Source organism: Lontra canadensis, unplaced genomic scaffold (assembly GCF_010015895.1).
Source record: "Lontra canadensis isolate GAN:19392208 unplaced genomic scaffold, GSC_riverotter_1.0 scaffold125, whole genome shotgun sequence".
In the NCBI taxonomy this organism is placed as follows: Eukaryota; Metazoa; Chordata; class Mammalia; order Carnivora; family Mustelidae; genus Lontra; species Lontra canadensis.
In genome coordinates this window covers 4,726,829-4,750,341 of record NW_022631119.1, presented here as the reverse complement: position 1 = coordinate 4,750,341, position 23,513 = coordinate 4,726,829, and the positions used below count along the sequence as shown (strand labels likewise).

The window sequence follows — 23,513 nt, the reverse complement described above, 5'->3', positions numbered from 1 at the left end:
CGGCTGCTTTGCAATTGGTCTAAACGCGGAGTGGGCGGGACGAAGGGTGCGTAACTCCTTGTCCCCCGTCCAAGATGGCTGCGTCCATGGCGCGGCGTTTGGGGTCTTTGGTGGCTGGTTGGGGTCTTCGGCCCCGGAGAGGCTGCGTCTGCAGTCATAACCCAAGGAGAACTTTTGCCACGGAGAGACGAGACCGGAATCTTCTGTACGAGCACGCGCGCGAGGGTTACAGTGCACTCCCTCAACTGGACATGGAGTCGCTGTGCGCATGCCCGGAAGAGGCTGCGCGCGCCCTGCAGCTCCGCAAGGGGGAGCTACGGCCAGAAGACCTGCCAGCGATCGTGAGTGCGCTTGCGTGGGCCATTGGCTGCGGAGCCCAACTGGGCTTGCAAGATATCTCCAACAGGGGGCGACCTATTACGGGAATTTTAGTTCCTTCCCCAGTTTAGCCGACATGTGCTTGGCAGGCATACGTGTGCCAGTTATCCACGGAGTGCTAGGGCCCTACTATCTACACACCCATTAAGCGTTCCATAAACCGTGCTGAGTACCTGCTCTGCGCTTAGGAACTTACTCCAACCTCATGCCAGGCTTAAGATGACAAAAGAAAATGGGGGGAGGGGGAAGAAACTAGGGGACAGGGAGGTGAGTCAGACGAGGGTGGAGGGGTTTGGCTTTGGAGAGTAAGAGATCGAGTCCTGCCGCTGCCCGACAAGTAGCAGGCAGTTAAATAGCGTTCTCGAATGAATGAATGGTTCTATTGAACGGTTATTTAAGGAGCATCTACTATGTCGCAGGTGTTGAGAATAAGTTGGTAAATAATATAATACTACATGCTAGGGACCGAGAACCAGAGTCACCATATTGCTAGACCTTGTTGGATGCTGAGGATGGTCTGTTCTAAGTGCTGTGTGCATACATGCCTCGTTTCAGTTTCACAACCACGGTGTGAGGTGGGTGCCCCCATTTCATCAGAGGAAAAACTGAGGCTCAGAAAAATTAAGGAGGGTGGTGGTGGGGTGCCTGGGTGGCTCAGTCCTTAAGCATCTGCCTTCGGCTCAGGTCATGATCTCAGGGTCCTGGGATTGAGCCCTGCATCAGGCTCCCTGCTGGCTGGGAAGCCTGCTTCTTCCTCTTCCTCTCCCTCTCCCCCTGCTTCTGTTCCCTCTCTTGCTGTGGGGTACCTGGGTGGCTCAGGCCTTAAGCCTTTGCCTTTGGTTCAGTTCGTGATCCCAGCGTTGTGGGATTGAGCCCCACATCAGGCTCCCTGCTCAATGGGAGGCCTGTTTCTCCCTCTCCCACTTCCCCTGCTTCTGTTCCCTCTCTCGCTGTCTCTCTCTCTCTCTCTCTCTCTCTGTCAAATAAATAAATAAATAAAATCTTTAAAAGGAAAAAAAAAAGAAGGATGGTGGTTCCTCAAAAAAATTAAACATGGAATTACCATATGATCGGGCCATCCCGCTTCTGGGTATGTACTTCAAAGAATCGAAAGCAGGGACTTGAACAGATATTTGAATACCCATCTTCATAGCAGCATTACTTACAGTAGCCAAAAGATGGAAGGAACCTGAGTGCCCGTGGCTGGGTGAATAGATAAACAAAATGTGGTATATATGGACGGTGGGATACAATTCAGCCTTGAAAAGGGAAGGAAATTGTGATGCAGCCTACAACATGAATGAACCTTGAGGACCTTATGCCAAGTGACATGAGGCTATCACAAAAAGACAGAACTGGGGGCACCTGGCTCAGTGGGTTAAGCCTTTGCCTTTGGCTCAGGTCATGGTCTTAGGGTCCTGGGATCAAGTCCTGTGTCAGGCTCTCTGCTCAGCAGGGAGCCTGCTTCCCCCCCTCTCTCTCTGCCTGCCTCTCTGCCTACTTGTGATCTCTGTCTGTCAAATAAATAAATAAAATCTTAAAAAAAAAAAAAGACAGAACCGTATGATTCCATTCATACAAGGTGCCTAGAGTAGTTAGAGTCATAAAGACAGAAAGTAGAAAGGTGGTTGCCAGGAGCTGGGAATGGGAAGAGACTGTTTAATGGGTGTACGGTTTCCATTTGGAAAGAAGATTCTGGCGATGGATGGTGGGGAAGGCTGCACAACCATGTGAAGGTACTTAATGCCACTGAACTGTACACTTTAAAATAGTTAAAATGGCAAATTTTATGCATAGTTTACCATAGCCTTTTATATAAATATTTTATTTCTTCGTTAGAGAGAGAGAGAGCACAAACTGGGGGAGGGGCAGAGGGGGAGGGAGAAGCAGACTCCTTAGTGAGCACAGAGCCTGAACAGGGCTGGATCCCAGGACCCCAAGAACATGACCTGAGCCAAAGTCAGACGTTTAATGGACTGAGCCACCCAGATGTCCCCATCCCTATTTTTTAAAGAGCTGGTTTAAAGATCCTAAATTATTTATAAGCTGCTAATGGATCACATCCCAAAGCTTGAAAAACACGTCTTTAGGGCATGAAGTGTAAAGAGGAATATGGCATGTGGCTTTCTGGGCAGTAACAAGGCATGTGAATTGTTCCTAGGAGCCCTGGGGAGCTGTGGGTGCTCTCAGGTGGGAGAGGGTTTGTGTCAGAACTCTGGCTGGAGGAGGAGAGCCTGCAGGCTGGGAGTCTGGCACAGGGGTCCTTGCAGGAGAGGACAGGCTCTGGATGGGGGCAGGAGTTGGGGGATGGGAGGAGGACAGACCTGACGGATGCTCCTGGGGCAGAAGGGTCTGGGTAGCATCCAGTAGGGGGCTCAGGGCTCTGGGGTGCGGGATGGGAGTTTGTGGGGCTGTGCCTGAGGAGGAAGAGCAGATCTGGGGGGAGAGATGCTTGTCCTCGAGTCACTCTTGCACAGAGTGAGCATGAAGTGTCCGGGAGACATCCAGGGGGAGCCACCTTGTGGCTTGCCCTCCGCTTCCTGCTTTCAGCCCCCGAGAGGGAGGATGGCGTCGTTTGTGCCATTTAGTCAAAGGGAGAACTGCAGCCCGGGAGGTGAGGGGGTTTGCCCGGGAATGTGGGCTCACAGAGGGACCGCACAGCAGTAGGGGTCCCCATGAAGGAGAGCTGAGCCTGCCGTTTTGGGGGACAGGCTTGGCTCAGCAGCCCCATAGGACAGTGGCTGTCTCTCTCTTCTGCAAGACTCCGAGGTGAGCACTGGCAGGGTCCCTGCCCCTTAGCACCTGGGTCCCCTCACCTTCTCGCTCCGCATCCCTGAGGATGTTGTCCAGTTTGACTCTCCTCAGAGTCCGTCATCCAGACCAAGGGGAGTGAGAGACATGGGGGCTTATCTCTAAGGAGACAACCCAGAGTCCCACTGCCACTTCTCCTCCTATCCACTGGTTGAACTTGGACACAGCAGCACACGCAGCTGTGAGGGAGGCTGGGAGATGCCTCTTCATTCTGGGCAGCCGTGGGCTTCACGTCAGGGAGGTCTAGTGCGGGAGGGATAGAGGGGGCACTGGCTGCTGGGGTCCAGGTGGCCAGAGGCCAAGGCTCCAGTGAGAAGGGGCAGGAGACGGTGGCTACTTCATGCCGTCCCCTCCTGTGTCCACCCCCAGATCGCCACCTGGCAGGAGCTGAGGCAGCTGCGGGAGCAGATCCGGAGTCTGGAGGAGGAGAAGGGGGCTGTGGCTGAGGCAGTCCGGGCCCTTCTGGTGAGCATCGGGTCCTTTGTGGGTGGAGCTTCACCGTCTTGATCCGAGCTGTTCGCGCTCTCCCAGTCCACGGCGGCTGGTGTACCGCCCGCATCTCTTGGCATGACTCTGTCCGAGGCAGAAAACAGGACTTCTGGGGCTCGCCTGCCCTTTCTCCAGAGCAGAGAGACCTTTCCTGAAGCCCCCAGCAGAGTCCCCTCATGCCTTCTGGGCCCAGACACCCCCACACCCACACCTGTCATCAGCAGGAGGGACGGAATTACTGCAGTGGGCGTAGGACTCCTGGAAAAGGAGCCCCCGGGCTCAGCCCGCATTCCCGCAACCACAGGCCACCCAGGGAGGTCCCGGGAGCTGAGCCAGGTGTCTGCGGGAAGGGAGGAGGGAGAGCAAACAGTCGTGGGTTAGACAGCTGATAGCACCTGCCGCAGGGGGCGGGTAGGTGACCACGAAGTCAACAGCAAACATGTACATAGCTGTCAGTGTGGGCCAGGCACCCTTCTGGGTGCAGCCCTCACAACGCATGAGACGGGAACAGTCCAAACCCAACTTACCGGGGCCCCAGGAGGTTAAAAATATGCCTCAGCGTCATAGCCAGAAAGTGGGGGAGGCAGGATTCGCACCCAGGCCCGCAGGCTGCTTTCCACCCCTCCAGTCGAAGGCCAGTCACAAGACTAGCTCCATCTCTCCATGACCCCAGTACGGAAGTGCTAGGCCCCAGGCTATGTGTGTCCCAGGCGGGCAGCCAGTGCAGACGACAAAAGTGATCACAGTTAATATTCAGCGAGGGCTAACCCATCTTTTCAGGGAAGCCATGCTCCAGCCCTGCTGGGGAGCTCCTGTGAGCCCATTTCCCAGATGGGAATACCGAGGCTTGGAGAAGGGACGGGATATGCCCAAGGACACGCAGCTGGGAGGCACCCCACGTTCAGACCCGGGTCTGCCTGCTTCCCCTCCGCTGCTCTGGATCGTAGAAGGTCACAAGTCCACAGACTTTACCTGTCCAAGTCACAGTTTTGTCATTTACGAAATGGGGAGCACAGTGAGGCCCACTTCACGGAGTAGGTTATGGAGAAACAGGACGGTGTGAGAGACCTCTGTGGAGACAGGCCTGAGGTAGCTCTCAGTGGAAGGTGCAGGTGTGATTACTGTCCGTTATCTTGCTTTCTCCTGGCTTTACTGAGAGAGAAATTGAGGCACAGAGTGGAGGAAGGTCTGTCCAGCCAGGCACCCGCAAAGCAAGGAATTGAGAACCCCTTCCCCACCCCCACCCCACACCCCCAGCCCTGTTTGACCTTTCGCCCCTCCATTTTTCCCTTTCCCAGCCCCAACTTAAGGAACCTAATCACCCTCTCCATCTCTCTTCTACCAGGTAAACCAGGACAATGGTCAAGTGCAGCAGGTAGTACACGGGAGTGACGTCCCGTCCCTGGTGGGAGTGGGCAGGGGCCGCGTGAGTCCTGATTACTGCCATGTGACCGGAGACAACACACAGGATTATTGATCCAAGTGAATGTGCTGATTCACGAGACGAAAGAACGGCTCCGGGTCCTGGCTCCGTATTTGGCTCTGCTTCCCTCTCATTCCCAGACCAACCTTTTTCCCTTAGAGAAAGGGGAGCCAGGGTGGGGCACAAAGAGGACCACTTCCCTGAGAGCTACACCCATAGTCCTGGGGCTTGGGTCATGTGCCTGTCTTTGAGCCAGTCACTGTGGCCAAGGCCGTGGAATGTTCTGGAAGGCCAGGCCTGAGTCATGACCCTCTGGACAGGCCACATGGTGGTGAGGTGAAGGGAGGGAATTTCCCAAAAGGAAATTCAGGATGTTGGGCCAAAGGGACAGTGAGTGTCCTCCACAGAGGTTCTGCCAGCAAGGCTCAAAGTCAGACTGGTTCGAGGGACCCCTGCCCTTTTCTGGGCCAACCCCACCTGCCCCTGTCCCCAGGACCCCCAGTATCAGAGCCTGCGGGCACGTGGCCGGGAGATCCGCAAGATGCTCATGGTCCTGTACCCCAAGGAGACCCAGCTTGAGGAGGATTTCTTCCTGCGGGCACTGAGGCTGCCCAACCGGACCCACCCGGACGTGGTGAGCACTATGCTGGGTGCTCAGGGGGCCCGGGGGCCCTTGAGACCACCTCCCCTGTGACTCCTGCTGTGTCTCTGCAGCCTGTCGGGGACGAGAGCCAGGCCCGAGTGCTTCACGTGGTCGGAGACAAGCCAGGTGGGGCACCCCACCGGCCCCGGGACCCCAGTCTAGGGTGGGGCCCACAGGGTCTGGGATGCAGCTGGGGCCTGTAGAGGTCCTGTGTGCCCCTCCTTCGGCCTCCCATCCTGTCTCTGTGTCCATGGCAGTCTATCCCTGCCCTGCATTGGCCCCTGATTCCCTTGGGTTTTCCTCCCCAACTCCCGTCTGGCTCTGGCTCTCTGCTCTCTGCCCCCCTCACTCTTCCTTGCTTCTTCCTAATGTTTTCTTCCCTTTGCCCTCTCTCTCCTTTTCCACCTCTGCTTCCTGTGTTTCTCCATCTCTCTCGCCCTTTGCTAGTCCCGTCTCTGCCGCCACCCGGTTCCCTTTCTCTCCCTGCCTGTCTGTCTTTCTGCTGCTCATTCCTGCGTCTCTCTAATCCTCTCTCTGTCCCTGTTCCATGTCTCTCCCCACAACCCTTACCCTCCTGCTTTTCATCCTGATCCAGCTTTCTCCTTCCAACCCCGGGGCCACCTGGAAATCGCGGAGAAACTCGACATCATCCGTCAGAAGTGAGTCCCGCCCGCCGGCCCCTCCAGCCCGCCCTCCACACCCCAGCAGCTGCTTAACATTGTGTCCGGGGCCTCACTTCGCATGAATGTTTGATGCCCATTCCCCCGCCTGGCAGCTGGCCTCTGCCCTGGGGGTGCAGAAGAACTGCCCTCGTCCCCCACCAGCCCCAGCCCACATGCACCCGCCTGTCTGCCCATCTGTCTCCCAGGCGCCTGTCCCACATATCCGGCCACCGCTCCTACTACCTCCGAGGGGCTGGAGCCCTCCTGCAGCACAGCCTAGTCAACTTCACACTCAACAAGCTCATCCAGCGGGTATGGGCCGGGATGGGAGGGCTGCTTGGAGGGGGGTGATGTGGACGCTGATGGAGAGGCTCGAGGCGGGGAGGCGGGGCAGAGGGGGTCACCTTTGCTCTAGCTGCTGTTTACAGAGCTTTACACATATAATTAACACATTTAGTTCTTAGAGCAGGGGTAGGAGGTAGGTGCTATTGTTACCCCCACTTCAGAGATGGAGAAATTAAGGCTTGGAGAGGGCATAACTAGCCCAGGATCTCGGGGCTGCTGCCTGGGGCTCGCCCTAGAGCCTGTGTTCACCACCTCACCGCCTGCCTGTAGCATAAAGGGAGTGTCGGGGAAATGTGGTGTGCTGAACCGGGAGAGGTTGGCAGGGGCTGGAGGCATGGGGTGTGGGCGGTGGTGAGGGACTTGGACATTTCCCAGGGGCACTGGAGAGCCACAGAAAGCTGTCACTACACCTCCTGCTACCCTGTGTGGGCTGGACTGAGTGAGGAAACTGTGAAGCCCCAGCAGAGAGGGCCCAGTGACAGGGACACCAGGGTTCAGAGCCAGCGCCAAGCCCACCGCTCAGGCCTTCCTCAGTTTCCTAGGAGGTGGGCTGGGCTTTGGAAGGACAGGCGGGAGCCATTGGCCCACTCTGCAGTGCCACTTCTTCCAGTCTGAGCTTGGGCCCGGGTGGGGGTCCTGGCTGTTCCCCTCACCCCACCCCCTTCCTCTTCACAGGGCTTCACTCCCATGACGGTGCCAGACCTTCTCCGAGGAGCTGTGTTTGTGAGTGCTCCCCATGCTCAGCTGTGTGCCCTATTCTGGGCCCATCTCCCCCACAGAGGCCGCCCTGGGACTGGGTTCAGGATGTCAGGCCAGAACAGGGAGGCCAGAGCAATTCCAGAAGCTTCCTGGGGAGGAGCAGCAGTTGTGACTGCAAAATGGAGCTGGAGGTCCTCTGTCCTCTGACCTCTGTGGCTTGGCCTCTTCCCCAGGAAGGCTGTGGGATGACACCAAATGCCAACCCGTCCCAGATTTACAACATTGACCCCTCCCGCTTTGAAGACCTCAACCTGGCTGGGACAGCAGAGGTGGGACTGGCTGGTAAGCACCTGCCGGGAGGCAACAACAGGGGTGAGGTTACATGCAGCATCCTCAGAGCAACAGGGATTGTAGGGGGACACCAAGGAGCACCCTAGGGGTGACGGCTGTCTGCTGAGGATGTCTCAGTGACCCCAGGCTCAACATGTACAGTTGTGTAGATTGTTGGCTGTACAACAGTGCAGTGAAGATCCAGCCATGTGCCCCGCCATGAGGTTGTGTCCACCAGAGGGGACCCCTTTTCTCAGTCTCACAGAGGTTTCCTGTGGATGAGCCGTTGCCCCTGGCTGACCCATCATGTTCCCCTTTCTTCCCAGGCTACTTCATGGACCACTCCGTGGCCTTCAGGGACCTGCCCATCAGGTGATACTCAGTTCCTTTAGATCTTGCCCCCACCTGTGACATTCCCTCTCCCCTCCCTGACTCCACCTCCCCTGCTGCCCCCAGGATGGTTTGTTCTAGTACCTGCTACCGGGCCGAGACAGACACAGGGAAGGAGCCACGGGGACTGTATCGAGTACACCACTTCACCAAGGTCAGTGTGGCCGGGACCAGGGAGGAGCGCCACTCCGGGGACCCCAGGCCTCCTGACTCCTGTGCCCGCTGCGCTGCCCCAGGTGGAGATGTTTGGGGTGACAGGCCCTGGGCTGGAGCAGAGTTCGCGGCTGCTGGAGGAGTTCCTGTCCTTGCAGATGGAGATCCTGACGGAGCTGGGCCTGCACTTCCGGTGCGGGGTGGGGTGGGGGCACGGGAGGAGGGACGGGCTGGCTAGGTGCTCCCTAATCGTGAACAGCCTCACCTTACCCCTCCCCTTGCCCCTTTTCCCCGTGTCTGGAATATGTACAGGGTCTGTCCATCGGTAAAATCCTGTGTAGGACACAGGACAGGGCCAGCAGCCTGAGCAGCATGGGGCGCCCCAGTGTGGGGGCCTAGACCCCTTCTCTCTTGTGGCTCCCATCCTGGGTGCTGCCCCACCTGCAGCCCCTCCATGCGGCTCCTCAGCACCCCAGGCAGAGTGGAGATGGGGGCACAGCCCTTCCCTTTCAGGCAGGACCTACAGGCAGCCCCACACCACCCCCACCCCGGCCACCACAGGCTTCCAGAGAGGCCCGGGGATGTGGCCTTTTGGCCTGGGGACCCACTACAATCCCAGTAGCCCTTGCTTTCTCCTCCCCGCCCTCCTCTCCATCCACTTCTCTTCCGCCATGCCCACTGCCACAGCTGCTGCCACCTCCTTGTGCCTCTACCTCTCACCTGCTGACCTTCACCATGACCTTCTCTTCTACCGCAGCGTCCTGGACATGCCCACCCAGGAATTGGGCCTTCCCGCCTACCGCAAGTTCGATATCGAGGCCTGGATGCCAGGCCGTGGCCGCTTTGGTGAGGTGAGCCTCCAGGGCAGTGGGGACGGGGGGGGACAGGACCCCCCCACTTCCAGCTGGTCCCCTCAGCTCACTCCGCGCCCTCGCCCAGGTCTCCAGTGCGTCCAACTGCACGGACTTCCAGAGCCGCCGGCTTCACATCATGTTCCAGGAGGAGGCCGGGGAGCTGCAGTTCGCCCACACGGTGAGCACCCGCACCCCCTCCTGCCCTCCCCAGAGCCTCCGCCCTCCTAGGGACGTGCCACCTCAGCCTCTCCCGGGCCAGCAGAGGCCGTCAGGTGGACGCGGGCATGCCTCTCTCCCAGGTGAACGCCACGGCCTGCGCCGTCCCCCGCCTCCTCATCGCCCTCCTGGAGAGCAATCAGCAGGAGGTGAGGGCTGGAAGGATCTCGCTGGGGGAGGCAGAGGGTGGAGGCCTGGGGCCATGGCAGCAACCTGTGGCCCGCTCTGTCCCCAGGATGGCTCGGTCCTCGTGCCCCCTGCCCTCCAGCCCTACCTTGGCACCGAGCGGATCACGGCCCCCACCCATGTGCCTCTCCAGTACATCGGCCCCAACCAGCCCCAGAAGCCCAGGCGCCTGAGCCGGCCTGTTTCGAGCTGAGGAGTCACCCTCATCCGTCCGCAGGGCTGTGGCTGCTTCCTGGAGCTCAGGGGACTCTGAAAGCCTGGGACCTATTTTCCTGAGCACATCCTGACATCTGCATTCTCTGTGTCAGCTCTGTGCCTGGGCCCCTTCTTTATTCCCCTACTTCCCCAGAATCAGCCAGTGACCCCGTTGCCACTGATGGTCCCAACCTGCACCAGAAAGCAGGGCATCTGGGGACTTGAAGGTTGTAGGGATGGGGGGGAGGAGAAGAAGCCTCCAACCTTTTTTCCTTCCCTCCGTTAGTACTTAGCAGAAGTCCCCAATAAATGGTCAGAACCAAGACCTTTGTGGATCTGTGAGCAAGGGTTTAGACCCTGGTCGCCTCACCGGGGGTGCCGGGCAGCTGGGCAGAGGTGCGAACCCTTCACAGGGTTGTGGCTGGAGGGACCATGGCCGGGAATGGCCAGCAACCTCCCGAGCACATGGAGGACAACTTGTGGCCACTGCCGGAACCAAGAGGATGCTGAGTCCTCTCCCCTTGCTCTAGGACAAGGGACACCTTGCCCTCACCTCCACCTCTCGCAGCAGGGAGGGGTCCAGGAGACGGCACAGCCTCAGCGAAGGCAGAACTCACTCTGCCCTTCGCAGTACACGGTACCATCTTCCCAGCTCCTCTAGCCACAGCCCGTCCAGTGACCCTCAACTCTCACACCGTCAGTCCTTCCTTCAGCAGACCCCAGCCACTCCTTCAGAATATCTCCAGAAGCCTCCAGAGGCCCTTACTTTCTCCTTCCTGCTCTGTCCCTGTCCTGTCCACCGTGACTGACCAGCCTCTTCACTGCCTGCTGCTGCCTGGGCCCCACACGAAGCCAGAGTGACGCTGTGGACCCCCTTATCCGGTCACATCCCTCCCTCGCTTGGAGCCATCCTGTCGCTCCCTCTCACTTAGGGAAAGGACAGAGCGGTCCCCGGGATCCACAAAGTGATTATCTGCCCTCTGCCTTCCTCCTCAACCGACCTCTTGTCATGCTCTAGGTCTGGCTGTTCGAACTCTGCAGACTCAGTCTTGACTCAGACCTTTGCCCTCACCGGTCCCTTCCCTGGCTACCCTTTCCCTCCGGCTGGCATGGCTGCCTCCGTTTTATCACTCCGGCCTTCACCCAAATAATCCTTTTCCAAGAGGACCTCTCTGACCAGCCAGAGTAAAAGCCTCTAGCACTCTTATGATGCGGGAGTCTGCGGTCATTTCCTCCTTCCTGACGCCTATGTGAGTGTTGCGTGTGGCCCTTCTCAAAGCTCTGCGCCAAGAGCACAGGGAAGTTTGCCAGCGTGTCCCCTACTGGAGCCCCAGGCTCTATAAGATGGCTGGGCATAGAGTAGGTGCTCAGTAAAAATTCCCGGATGGAAGGGGCTGGGACCTGTGTAGCTCCCAGTGCCTGGCACTGTCTAAATGACCATGTGCACTCCTCACCTACCGCCATGCCTTCCCTGTAGAGTCACTGGCCCCATTTCACAAAGGATAGAACCGACCCTAGAGTCGACAAAACCCTCAGCAGTTTTCCCCGGGCCTGCACAGCCAGTAGTGGTGGAGCTGGGATTCAGGCAGAGCCCAGCCACAATCTTTGGGGAAATAGGTTTAGGAGACCCAAATTTCGAGATGCAGGAAATGCTCAAGGAAAATTGTTGCCTGAGGTCTATCTGCAAGTGGCTGCCACTGGATTCGAACCCTGATCGGCCTCCCAGCACAGCGTTAAGCTCAACAGACTGTTTGTCTGGGGGACGCACCCTCCCTCTGTGCAGGTGCTCAGGGGCCATTAGCTGGAGGGGAGCAAGGTGCAGGACGTGGGTCTCCATGAATAATTGAGGATCTCGGGCAGGTGGCCGCCCCGCAGCTGTCACCTGGCTGCGAGGGGAAGGGGCAGTGGTGATGTCACTTCCTCCCCTGCGGGGCCAGGGACACAGGTTATAAGCAGCTGCCGCACCGTCCAGTGCAGCCGCTGAGCACTCTGGTCAGGACGCCCCACCATGCAGCACCGCGGGCCCGCCTCTGTGCTGCTGTTGCTGCCGTTGCCCCTGCTGTTGGCGCTGCTGCTGGGGGCAGGTGAGTGCCAGAAACCAGACAGGGGACTTTCTCGGCCAGCTCAGGGACCAGGGACTTGAGGGACCAGGGGCCGGAATGGTGCACCCAATGGGGTCAGACTAGAGACTTTGCTGGCTGAGCTGTCCAGGTGGGGATGGTGCACCGGGTAGGTAGGCTGGGGGAGGGGACGAGTGAACAGGATGCACTTGAACCTGGAATCAGCACCAAGGACAGCATGGGGTGGGGGCTGTCCGAGCCCAGCACCCATCTCCTTCCTCCACAGCCACCGCTGCTCCCTTGGCGCCAAGATCCTCCAAGGAAGAGGTGAGGAGTGCGGACCCCTTGCCCTGCCTCATCTTCCCCACACCCTGGCCCTCTGACCAGCCTGCATGATCATCTCCTCTCCACACCCCCAACTGTTCTCATTCCCCCACCCGCCCTGCCCTCAATCTCCCCTCTGTCCCTTCACCAGCTGACTCGCTGTCTGGCCGAGGTGGTCACGGAAGTGCTGGCGCTGGGCCAGGCCCAGAGAAGCCCCTGCACAGCTCTCCTCCACAAAGGTAAGCAGGACCCAGTTCCTCCTGGGAGCCCCCACCCCACCCTGGGTTTTGGTCAGGGCTTCCTGGAGGACAGGGTGTCTCCTCCAGGCCCCCTTGCCCGGGTTGGCATACCACTGCGCAGTGTCCACCTGGCCTCCAGCTCCACCCGTGGGGTTCCCTGCAGAGGTGTGGGATGGCGGCACAGAATATACCCCGGCCCTGACCCTCCTCTCCCAGTTTTGGGCAGCCCCCCTGTGGGACCTTGGGTTCACCCCAGAACTCCAGGTCTCAGTTTCCCAATTTGCAGCACAGAGAGCGTCCTCTCTCTTTCTGCCAGAAATATGTCAGACAGAGCCTTATGGCTGTGTGTCCGCCAAAGAGAAAGACCTACCGCTTGGGGATTTCAAGAAGCAAGAGGCTGGGAAGACGAGGTCCAGCCAGGAGGTGAGGGAAGAGAAAGAGGAGGCAGAGAGGGACCACGTATCTGAGGTACGGGAACAGACCATCCACGAGCAGCTCCACAGCCGGCTCCGCCAGGACGAGAAGAACGAGGAGGAGGAGGAGGAAGAGGAGGAGGCAGAGGAAGAGGAGAAGAGGAAGAAGAGGGGGCCCATGGAATCTCTCGAAGGTGAAGGCCTGTGGAGGCATCGCCTAGAGGGCAGAGGGGGCCCCCAGAAGCGAGTGGCAGAGCAGGCCAGTGACGAGGAGACAGCACAGTTCGAGGCGGAGGAGAAGGGCCTGCAGGTGCTAGGCGAGGGCGGCGGCCTGTGGCGGGGAGCCGAGGGGGGCGGAGGAGAGGGACACGAGGACTCGCCGCACCGCCACCGCCCCCACCAGCCAGAAGCTGAGCCAAAGCAGGAGGAGAAGGAAGAGGCTTCGGAGAGGGAGGTGAGTAGAGAAGGCGATGGGCCAGTGGGGTGGACCGGACGGTCAGGGGATTCCGACCAAACACGTACCAGCATTGAACCATAAATAGCCAATATCCACCACAAATGGAGCCTAGTGATGGGGACTGAGAGCAGGAAAGGCAGCAACAGCCAGGCAAGATCAAGGTCAGACCAAGGTGGTCAAGAGGGCTGAGATGACAGTGACCGAGATGGCCATGAACGGCGAACTGAGTCGGTCAGCACTGTGGTCTGTGGCGAGCAGTGTGGCTGCGTGGAAAGAGGCTGTCATGCTTGGTCCAGCGGACCGGGAACGGATGCCACTGCTGAGTCACGGAAAGTAGGCTATCCCCACGACTGGTGGCAGTAGCCACAACGGCCAGCACCTCAAAAAGGGGTCCTGGCCTCCAAGCCTGGCACCTTTACTGATCCCCTCTGCTACCGTGGGCGAGGCAGTCAACATGGACCGCGCAGCCGGTCACGTCAGCCATCCCCCTCTGGCCCCCATCGAGGTCCATGGGGACCAGGGTGACCCCTGCTGGCTGCTGTTGTGCAAACTGGCACAGGCCACATTCACTGGTGACTCTTGGGGTGGCCCGCCCTTGAAGGTGGCTGCTGATCAACCCCTTTCTGACCCCCCCCCCCACCAGGAGCATGACATGGAGCGGCTGGAGCACGTGAGAAAGGAGCTGAAGAAGGCAACCGAGATTCTGGGGGAGGAGATCAGGAGGGAAGGATGACTCCCGACACCCCCTATGGCCTAGGACCGTGGACCCCCAAAGCTCACCTCACTGCCCACTCCGTCCCCCGGCCTGCAGGCATGGGGGAAGGGTGGGCTGTGCGACCGGGCCCAGGGCCTGAACCTGAGCTGGGCAGAGGAGCTGGGCTCACTGACTCAGGACACACCCGGCCCCCCCGTGTCACCCCCTCCGACCCCTCCGTGTGAATAAAGCACAAAGAAAACCACTGAGGTTTGTGTGGTGCTTGATTTTGGACAGACAGGGACCCAGGAATAAACTGAAAGACTGGGAAGGTGACCGTCAGTCTAGTCTCTAGTTATCAGAAGCGGGATTTTATTAAACTGGAAACTCTATTAACAATGAGGTCAGATGGGGCCATCAGGGAGAAGTTTATTAAACTGGAAACTCTATAAACAATGAGGTCAGACGGGGTCATCAGGGAGAGGTTTTGAGGCTGGGGTGGGAGGTAGCCGGTTTGGGCTCTGGCCACTGTGGACCACGATGTCGTCGTATTCATCCTGGGGGCAGAGGGGGGGCAGGCACGGGCTCAGGCGGCTGTCACCCTGCCAACTGTCCGTTTCTCCCACCCACCCTGGCAACTGGGTCTTGCCTGGAAAAGCCCAAGTTCCCCCCATTCAAATCCCCTGCTCCTGGTTTGCCACCCACCACGTTCAAGGTCACCCATGTTCTCCCACAGCCTGCCCGCTGCTCAGGCTCCAGCTCTGCTGCTTTGCTGGACCTTCGGCAGCCACTGGGGCTGCCCCTCCTCGGGCCCCTCCCTCTGCCTCTACCCAGACTCCTCACCCCCCACCCCTAGGCTTGTCCCCTGTCCTTCCCTCCCTCCCCGGGGTAGTGTCTCTGCTGCCTGGATTCCCCAAAACAACCTCCTCACTGCTGGCTCAGGTCTTTCCCCGCTGTCACCAGTGTTGGGATCACTGCTGCCTGAGGTCAGGTTCCTGCCGCCTGAGTTCTCCAACTCTTCCTCCTCACAGTCACTCCCTACGCTGTCAGCCACTGCTGCCAACCACTGCCATTACGGGTCACTCCGACCGACGTCTTTTCTCTAACTCTGCCTGAGTTCTCATTCTGGCTTTGCCTTAGGTTTCTCAAGCACCACTCCCTGCCTGCTCCCCGCCAGCCCTGTCCAGGGCTCCCCGGACTGCTGACAGCCCTGGTACCGCTGCCTGAGTTCTCTGACTGCAGCGGCCTGAGGTCAGTCTCACTATCCTGCCTTCTCCCTGCTTCCCACCTGCCCGTTTACCCTGACCCCCCGGCTGGGCCACCCAGTCTTTCCTCCTGACTCACGCCCTCGTCCCCGCTGTCACTGTCGCTACTGCTGCTGCAGGGGCCAGGCCTGTCGTCCTCATCCTCGGGCTCAGGGGCTCCATGTGCACGGAGAAGGCGGGCGAGGATGGGGTTGGGCCGGAGCATGGCGCTGCCCAGTGGGGTACGGCCACCGTACATGCGGGTAGCGGGGTCGGCACCCGCCCTCAGGAGGAGCTCCAGCACATCGGCGGCTTGGGCCTCCACTGCCAAGTGTAGGGGGCTCCGGCCACAAGTGGGCTCCTGTGAGGAGCAGCAGAGAGGTCAGGGAGGCCCTGGCCTGCTCTGGGGGACAATCTGCCCTGCCACTCCTTCTCCCTAGGGCAGCTCACCGGTTTGTTGAGGTCTGCTCCAGCCTCCCGGAGCAGCTGAACCATCTCGGCATCTTTGTGGATGACAGCCACGTGAAGCGGGGTATGGCCTGGGGACAGAGTGACAGGTGTCAGACAATGGGGGTGGGCCCGGGCCCCAAATGCCAAGGTCCTAGGGGAGGGCTTCTTGGCCTGAGTTTGGGGTCCAGCTCCTGAATTCCTGGGTAAGTCAAAGAGGCAAGGGCACCCCCCACTGCCTAAGTCTTGGTGGTCTAGAACTTGCTGGCGATGCCAGTGCCTGGCTTTGGAATGTCTTGGGCTTATAGGTGAAGAGGCTGGGGGCTTTGGACAGTTAGCCTGGATCTTGGGACTGGGACACTGAGTCTCTGGTCTTTATTTTACAAAGGACCTGGACCCCAGGAAGATGGGCTCTTTTTTCCCAGGAGGCCTGGCTGAGGGCTGTCCCGGAACCCAGTATAAATCTCTGGGAACCTGGGCCTTGAGTTCCCTCATCCTGCATAGACTAGGACCTATGGTTTCGGTGGCAGGGGGCGAGGTCTGGAGTGAGCTGTGCCTTCCAGCTGGGGAACCCAGGCCCAACAATAGGATCTTAGTAGTTCTAGGCCTATGGGTGATGGGTCTGGATCCTAAGTGGTCTTGGGCCTCCACTTGGTCCAGATCCTGAATCCCACAAGACCAACTGTCAGTAATCTGGAGCCTCAGGGGGAGCCTTTCCCCCTGCCTGGGTCCCTGAAGCCTCAGTATTATTTCCCAAGGGGCTGGGTCTTGAGTCAGGAGAACCAAGCCCAGTGCCCAGCACTCTCACTCTGCTCAGGAGCCCAGGCCCTGCCCAGTGACTGGGAACCCTCACCCTCGTAGTTTTCAGCCTCCAACTGCAGCTTCCAATCCTCCTCACTCTCTTCATCTTCCTTCTCCAAGTCGGGTTCGGGGTACAAGGTGACAGGTGGGCGGTTGGCATCAGAGGTGCGGTCAGGGCCCTGAGCGAGGTAGGTGTTGGGGGCTCCCCTGGCGCACCGGGGACGGGGCTGGAGAAGCATGCGAGCACAGGCATGTGCCCTCATGCGGCAGGCCAGGTGCAGTGCTGTGTGTCCCCCACGCTCCGCCACGTGCAACCCGGCACCTGCCGCGTACAACTTCTCCACTGTGGACGCCTCCCCCAGGATGGCTGCCAGGTGAAGGGCTGTCTGCAGGGACAGAGGGCAGGGGTTAGGGGTTGCACTGAGAGCCAAGCCCCAAGCCCTGTACTGGCCCTGGGTGGCTCACCTGGCCCAGGTCATTCTGCAGGTCTAGGTACTCAGTGCCAGCCGCGAAGCCTAGGAGGAAATCCAGGAAGGGCTCGTGCTGATGAATCACCGCCAAGTGCAATGCCCTGAAGACAAAGATGGGGAGCAGAGGACAGAGGTGAAGTACCCTGGGGCACCTGGATGGCACAGCTGGTCAAGCATCATGGTTTCAGCTTAATTGGTTTCGGCTCAGGTCATGATCTCAGGGGTTGTTGAGATCAAGCCCCACATCAGGCTCCACGCTCAGTGCAGCGTCTGCTTGAGATCCTCTCTGCCTCTCCTTCTGCCCCCCTACTCGTGCTCCTTTGCTCCACCGGCTAAGCCAGCCAGGCGCCCCCAAAAGGACAATTATAAAATGAAAAGAACATCAGTGAGCTATAGGACAACTTCAAGCAGCCTGATAATATTTGAAACTTAAGTCCTTAAATGGAGGTGGGGGATAGAAAAAAAACATTTGAAGAAATAATGTCTGGGAGATTTTCCAAATTTGATGAAAACTATAAACTCATATATCCAAGAATGAGAAATATTTTAAAAAAACTATGCCAATGGGACACCTGGGTGGCTCAGTCTGTTAAGCATCTGCTTTCAGCTCAGGTCATGATCCCAGGGTACTGGGATCGAGTCCCACATCAGGCTCCTTGTTCAGCAGGGAACCTGCTTCTCCCTCTGCCTCTGTCTGCAGCTCTGTCTGCTTGTTCTCTCATTCTCTGACAAATAAATAAAAAAATAAAATATTAAAAAAAAAAAAAACTACGCCAAGGCCCAACATAAAAATCCTGTTCAAAACAAATGATGAAGACAAAAATCTCAGGGGCGCCTGGGCGGCTCATTTGGTTAAGCGCCCAACTCTTGGTTTCAGCTCAGGTCACAATCTCAGGATCGTGAAATTGAGTCCCTCATCAGGCTCCTCACTCAGCATGGAGTCTGCTTGAGATTCCCTGTCTCTCCCTCTCCCTCTGCACCCCTCCCCACCCAGCACTTGCTCGTTCACTCTCTCTCTAAAATAAATAAAATCTAAAAAAAAAAAAAAAAAAAAAGACAAAAATCTCAAAAGCAGCCAGAGAAAGAGATACTTCAAGTCAGAAAAATAAAAATAAGGATGATAGCAGATGTCCTATAAGAAATGAGGCAAGGGAACACACTGGAGCAACCTCTTTCAAGTATTCAAACGCAGTCAACCTAGGATTCTGATTTTTTTTTTAAGATTTTATTTATTTATTTGACAGAGGTCACAAGTAGGCAGAGAGGCAGGCAGAGAGAGGAAGGGAAGCAGGGTCCCTGCTGAGCAGAGATCCCCATGCGGGGCTCGATCCCAGGACCCTGAGATCATGACCCGAGCCGAAGGCAGAGGCTTTAACCCACTGAGCCATCCAGGCGCCCCGGATTCTGATTTTTTTAAGTAGACTCCATACCCCGTGTGGAGCCCAACTTGGGGCTTGAACTCATGACCCTGAGATCAGGACCTGAGCTGAGATCCATAGTTGGATGTTTCACTGACTAAGCCATGCAGGCGCTCCTCAACCTAGAATTTTTTTTTTTTTAAAGATTTTATTTACTTGAGAGAAAGAGAGTTGAGTGAGAGAGAGAACAGGAGTAGGGGTAGGGATAGAAGGAGAGAGAGAAGCAGACTCCCTGCTGAGCAGGGAGCCTAACATGGGGCTTGATCCCAGGACCCTGGGGATCGTGACCTGAGCCAAAGTCAGACGCTAACCTGACTGAGCCACCCAGGCGCCCCTGACCTAGAATTCTTTAACCCAGCAAAAATATCTTTCAAAAAAATAAATAATGGTGTTTTCAGGTATACAAAAGCCGAAAGAACTTATTGCCAGCAGACCCACATCACCAAAGAAAGGTCAAAGGAAATCTGCGAGCAAAAGGAAAATGACATGACACAGCAATAAGGGCCTACACAAAAGAAAAATGAACATGAAAATAGTAACTTTTTGGGTAAATATGGAAGATTTTTTCCTCATTATGTAAGTCTCTTTTTTTTTTATGTAAGTGACTTTAGAAGGTAATTTGAAAAAAATACTTGAGTGTTTAAACAAAACTACTAACAATGTACAGTGGAGTTTATCACATACACGTAAGTAAAATGTAGCACAATAACATAAAGGCCAGGACAGGACAAATGGAAATACACGCTTCTAAGTTTCTTTTAGCTTTTACCCTATGCGAGGTGACACAGTGTCACTTCTAGGCAGAACATAATAAGTTGAAGCCATACAGTATATGCCACAAAGCAGAGGTCAGCGAACTTTTTCTGTAAAGCACCAGATAAAGATGTTAGGCTTTGTGGATCCTACAGTCTCTTTTACCTACTCAGCTCTGCCACTGTGATGCAAAAGCAGCCACTGGCAGTGTGTACATGAATGAGCAGGGCTGTATGCAAAACTGCATTTGTGGAGTCTGAAAGGTGAATTTCATGTCACTTTCAGCTGCTGCAAATATTCTTTGCTTTATTCCCAACCATTTAAAAATGTAAAAACCGTCCATAGCTTACAGCCATACAAAAGCAGATGGCTGGCTAGATTTTTGCCTGGAAGCCAGTTTGCCAACCATTTAAACAACAGAACAAAGAGTTAAAGATAATAAAGCCAGGGACTCCTGGCTGGCTCTGTCGTGTGACTCTTGAGCTCGGGGTTGTGAGTTCGAGCCCCATGATGGGTGCAGAGATTATGTAAAAACAGTATTGTAAGGGGCGCCTGGGTGGCTCAGTCAGTTAAGTGTCAGACTCTTGATTTTGGCTCAAGTCATCATCTCAGGGTTGTAAGATCACACCCTGCATGGGACCCTACCCTCAGTGGGGAGTCTGCTTGAGATTCTCTCCCTCCCTTCCCTACCCCACTAAAATAAATAAAATAAAAAATAAAAATAAACAAAATCTTAAATAAAGCGAAAATGAGCTAATGAAAGAATACAACGTGACAAAACTTACAGGTTCCAAAAGAAGGCAGAAAAAGAAGAAAAGGTAAACAAAGAAGAGGTATTAAGTAGAAAATCAGCAGTAAGGTGATAAACAGGCATAACTGTATCAATAATTAAATTAAATGTAAGTGGTCTAAACATTCCAATTAAAAGGCAGAAATTGGGGGCACCTAGGTGGTTTTGTAGGTTAAAGCCTCTGCCTTCAGCTCAGGTCATGATCCCAGGGTACTGGGATTGAGCCCCACATCAGACTCTCTGCTCAGCAGGGAGCCTGCTTCCCTTCCCCTCTCTCTCTGCCTGCCTCTGCCTACTTGTGATCTGTGTCAAATAAATAAATAAAATCTTTTTTTAAAAAAAGGCAGAAATTGTTAGACTGAATAAAAAAGCAAAACCCAACTATAAATGCTCCCTACAAGTAACACCCTTTAAATATAAGTATTAACAGACGGGTTAAAAATAAAAGGGTGGGGGGGTGCCTGGGTGGCTCAGTGGGTTGGGCCTCTGCCTTCAGCTCAGGTCATGATCTTGGGTCCTGGTATCGAGCCCCACATCGGGCTCTCTGCTAGGTGGGGAGCCTGCTTCCCACCCGCCCCCCACCTGCCTCTCTACTTGTGATCTCTCTCTGTCAAATAAACAAATAAAATCTTTTTAAAAAACTAAAATAAATAAATTAAAGGGCAGGAAAAGATATACCATGCTAATACCAGTCAGTCAAAAGAAAGCAGGAATATTTTAATATCAGACTAGATTTTAAAGCAAGGAATATTACCAGGTAGAGAGATGCCTGGTATCTCTATCATAATGATAGAAAGGTCAATTAAGCAAGAGAACACATATGCCCTAATAACAGAGCATCAGATTACACAAAGCAAAACCTGATGGAGCAACAGCGAAACAGACAAATCCACAATGACTGTTGGAGATTTCAATGCCCCCCTTCAATAACTAATAGAACAATAAGACAGAAATCATTGGCAAGGATATGTAAAACCACAGCAAAGCTATACGCCAATAGGACCTCTAATGGACATTTAGAGAACACTACAGCCCACAACAGCGGAATATCCTTTCTTTTCAAGTGCACACATAATGTTCGCACTGTAGAACAATTCACAATAAATTTAAGAGGATTCAAGTCATACCAAGCATGTTCTCGGTCTACAATGGAATTAAATTAAAAATCAATAAAAGAAAGACATTTGGAGGAGTTTCTAAGTATCTGGAAGCTAAATAACATATTTCTCTCTCTCTCTCTTCTTTTTAAAGATTTTATTTATGTATTTGACAGACAGAGATCACAAGTAGGCAGAGAGGCAGGCAGAGAGAGGGAGAAGCAGGCTCCCCGCTGAGCAAGCCCGATGTGGGGCTCGATTCCAGGACCCTGAGATCATGACCTGAGCTGAAGGCAGAGACTTAACCCACTGAGCCACCCAGGTGCCCCTCTTTTTTTTTTTTTTTGGTCTTGTTTTGAGATTGATTTAGGGGCATCTGGGTGGCACAGGTGGTCAGGCAACCAACTCTTGGTTTCAGCTTGGGTCATGATCTCAGGGTCATGGGATCGAGTCCCATGTCATGCTCCATGCAGAGCCTGCTTGGGGGCTTCTCTCTCCCTCTTCTCTGCCCCTATACCCCTCCAAATAAATAAATAAATCTTAAAAAAAAGATTATTTATTTTGTAGAGAAAGAGAGCACAAACAGGAGGGGTAAAAGCAGAGGGAGAGAGAATCCCAGGCAGACTCCACACTGAGCACAGAGCCCAGTGGTGGGGGGGGGCGGGGGGGGACTCATCCCAGGACCCTGAGATCACAACCTGAGCCAAAACTAAGAGTCTGACACTCAATCAACTGCACCACCCAGGTGCCCCTAAATAACATATTTCTAAATAATCCACTGGCCAAAGAAGAAATCAAAAGAGAAATTACAAAGTATCTTGAATTAAATGAACATGAAAACACAGCACATCAGAATTTGTGAGAGACTGGCTAAAGCACTACTATGAGAAATTTATAGCATGAAACATCTATATTAGAAAAGAAAGTCTCAAAATGATCTCAGCTGCCACCTTAGGAAACTAAAAAAAAAGAATAAATTAAACACAAAGTAAGCAGACGAGGGCAATAATGAAAATCCGAACAGAGATCAATGAAATAGAAAGCAAAAAAAATTAAAGAAAATTAATGAAACCTAAATGGGGTCTTTGAAAAGATCAATATTTCCTGAGTGCATCTTATAGGTCAAACACTGTTTAGTCACTGTGGATAGAATAGTAAACGTAATACACAAAAAAACCCAGTGCAATCCCTCAGGGGCCTTTACATGTCTTGTTCCTTCTACCCAGAGAGCTAATCCACTCCCCCAGCTAATCTACGGGTCCCGTTTTGGTGCTTTATTCCTTCCCCCAAAGAACTTACTACCTTCAGACACACCATTTTTCTGCCTTTCTTATATGATGTTTTTCATTTTTCTTTGTTTCTTCTTTTCCTTTATCTACCTTCTCACTTTGTGTCTGTGTCTTCTTTCTTTCCTTCTCTGCCCCTTTCTCGCATTCCTTGTCTCTTCTTTTTTTCCTACCCTCCATTCCTTCCCGACTGGCAGTCTGTCTGTCCTTCTGTCTTTATACCCACTCTAGAATGTAAACTCTACAAGGGTGTAAGTTTTTGTCTGTTTTCTTCACTGCTTTATCACAGCACCTAAAATAGGTGGTAGTGTTCAATAAGTATCAAACAGCTATTAGTCCCTGCTATCCTGGAGCTTACATTTTCTCTTTGAATGTAAGATCTGACGATCAGTGCTCAGAGGGTAGAATCTTAGAGTCAAGGCCAAGTATTAATTTTGGAAATCTAAGTTCAAGGTGCATAAACCAGGAGCTAAGGATCAAAGATCCTATTGGGAGGTAGGAGGTCAGGAGGGGCCTGTCTGAACCACAGCTCTAACAAAAGTCTCAGGACTAGGGCCAAGGAGATCAAATCGAGTTTTGGGATCAACGGATAGGGAGCTCCCGAAACAGTTCAAGAAAGGAAGGTCAGAGAAATTAAAGGTTTAGGGGCAAAGTTGGATAGGAAATTGGTTTTACTAAAGGTTAGGATTGGGGGTTAGAGATCAGAAAGTCGAGCATAAGAAGTTAGATTTAGAAGCGAAAGGTTAGGAAGCCGGGATCAGAGACCAATAGGGAATCAGACGTCGGATCCTAGAGCCCGGTTTGGCAGCACAAGTTTCACTCACGTGTCCCCATCCTCAGTGACGTAGCCGAAGACGAGGGGCGCCCACGACAGCCCCGGGCCCAGCTCGGCGCCCAAACCCGGACCTCCGGGTGCTGATGCGTCCGGGCCCAGAGAGCCCAGGCCGCTGTCGCACCATTCGTCGGCCTCCGGAGCTTTCCCCAAGCACGCGACCCCGGCCATGGCCCCCCAAGCTTCAGGGGCCCCAGCGGCCGCCGGCCTGTAGCTAGGCTCTGCCTGGAGCCCCGGCGCTTCCGCCCTACGGGGAATTCCCCAACACTCCCCCTTGACTCACCCAATCAAAGTGAGCCAAAGAGTACATGCCCCGCCCGCTTACCCACTGTGACAAATCAGAGTATTCAGATGGACTGCAGCTCTCTACCCATTCACACATTTTCCGGCCGCCCTTTACCAACATGGCTGCCT

The 23,513-nt window shown here is 55.0% G+C and overlaps 3 protein-coding genes across 4 annotated transcripts; 2 read left to right on the top strand and 1 right to left on the bottom strand.

Annotated features, from left to right (window-relative positions):
- Window positions 1-27: 27 nt before the first annotated feature.
- On the top strand, window positions 28-10,097 carry SARS2 (seryl-tRNA synthetase 2, mitochondrial). Its single transcript, XM_032842194.1, has 16 exons — window positions 28-341; window positions 3,559-3,654; window positions 5,024-5,053; window positions 5,595-5,735; window positions 5,816-5,870; window positions 6,340-6,403; window positions 6,613-6,718; window positions 7,427-7,474; window positions 7,684-7,792; window positions 8,107-8,152; window positions 8,237-8,324; window positions 8,407-8,516; window positions 9,081-9,174; window positions 9,263-9,355; window positions 9,477-9,542; window positions 9,629-10,097. The coding sequence occupies exons 1-16, from the start codon at window positions 75-77 to the stop codon at window positions 9,770-9,772; spliced, it is 1,557 nt and encodes a 518-aa protein (XP_032698085.1). The 5' UTR covers window positions 28-74; the 3' UTR covers window positions 9,773-10,097.
- Window positions 10,098-11,673: 1,576 nt separating this feature from the next.
- Window positions 11,674-14,220, top strand: CCER2 (coiled-coil glutamate rich protein 2). The gene is made up of 5 exons (XM_032842204.1): window positions 11,674-11,858; window positions 12,121-12,161; window positions 12,310-12,397; window positions 12,714-13,264; window positions 13,911-14,220. Exons 1-5 carry the CDS (start codon window positions 11,783-11,785, stop codon window positions 13,998-14,000), a joined length of 846 nt encoding a protein of 281 aa, XP_032698095.1. The 5' UTR covers window positions 11,674-11,782; the 3' UTR covers window positions 14,001-14,220.
- Window positions 14,221-14,311: 91 nt separating this feature from the next.
- NFKBIB (NFKB inhibitor beta) lies at window positions 14,312-23,340 on the bottom strand. 2 transcript variants are annotated; one of them, XM_032842198.1, is made up of 6 exons: window positions 23,092-23,340; window positions 16,919-17,024; window positions 16,506-16,839; window positions 15,656-15,744; window positions 15,306-15,566; window positions 14,312-14,518 (listed from the first exon to the last, which is right to left on the bottom strand). In XM_032842198.1, the coding sequence occupies exons 1-6, from the start codon at window positions 23,268-23,270 to the stop codon at window positions 14,423-14,425; spliced, it is 1,065 nt and encodes a 354-aa protein (XP_032698089.1). In that variant the 5' UTR covers window positions 23,271-23,340; the 3' UTR covers window positions 14,312-14,422. The 2 variants fall into 2 exon arrangements, with proteins under 2 accessions (XP_032698089.1, XP_032698090.1); XM_032842199.1 differs by having other exon boundaries at window positions 16,506-16,632.
- Between the last annotated feature and the right edge of the window lie 173 nt (window positions 23,341-23,513).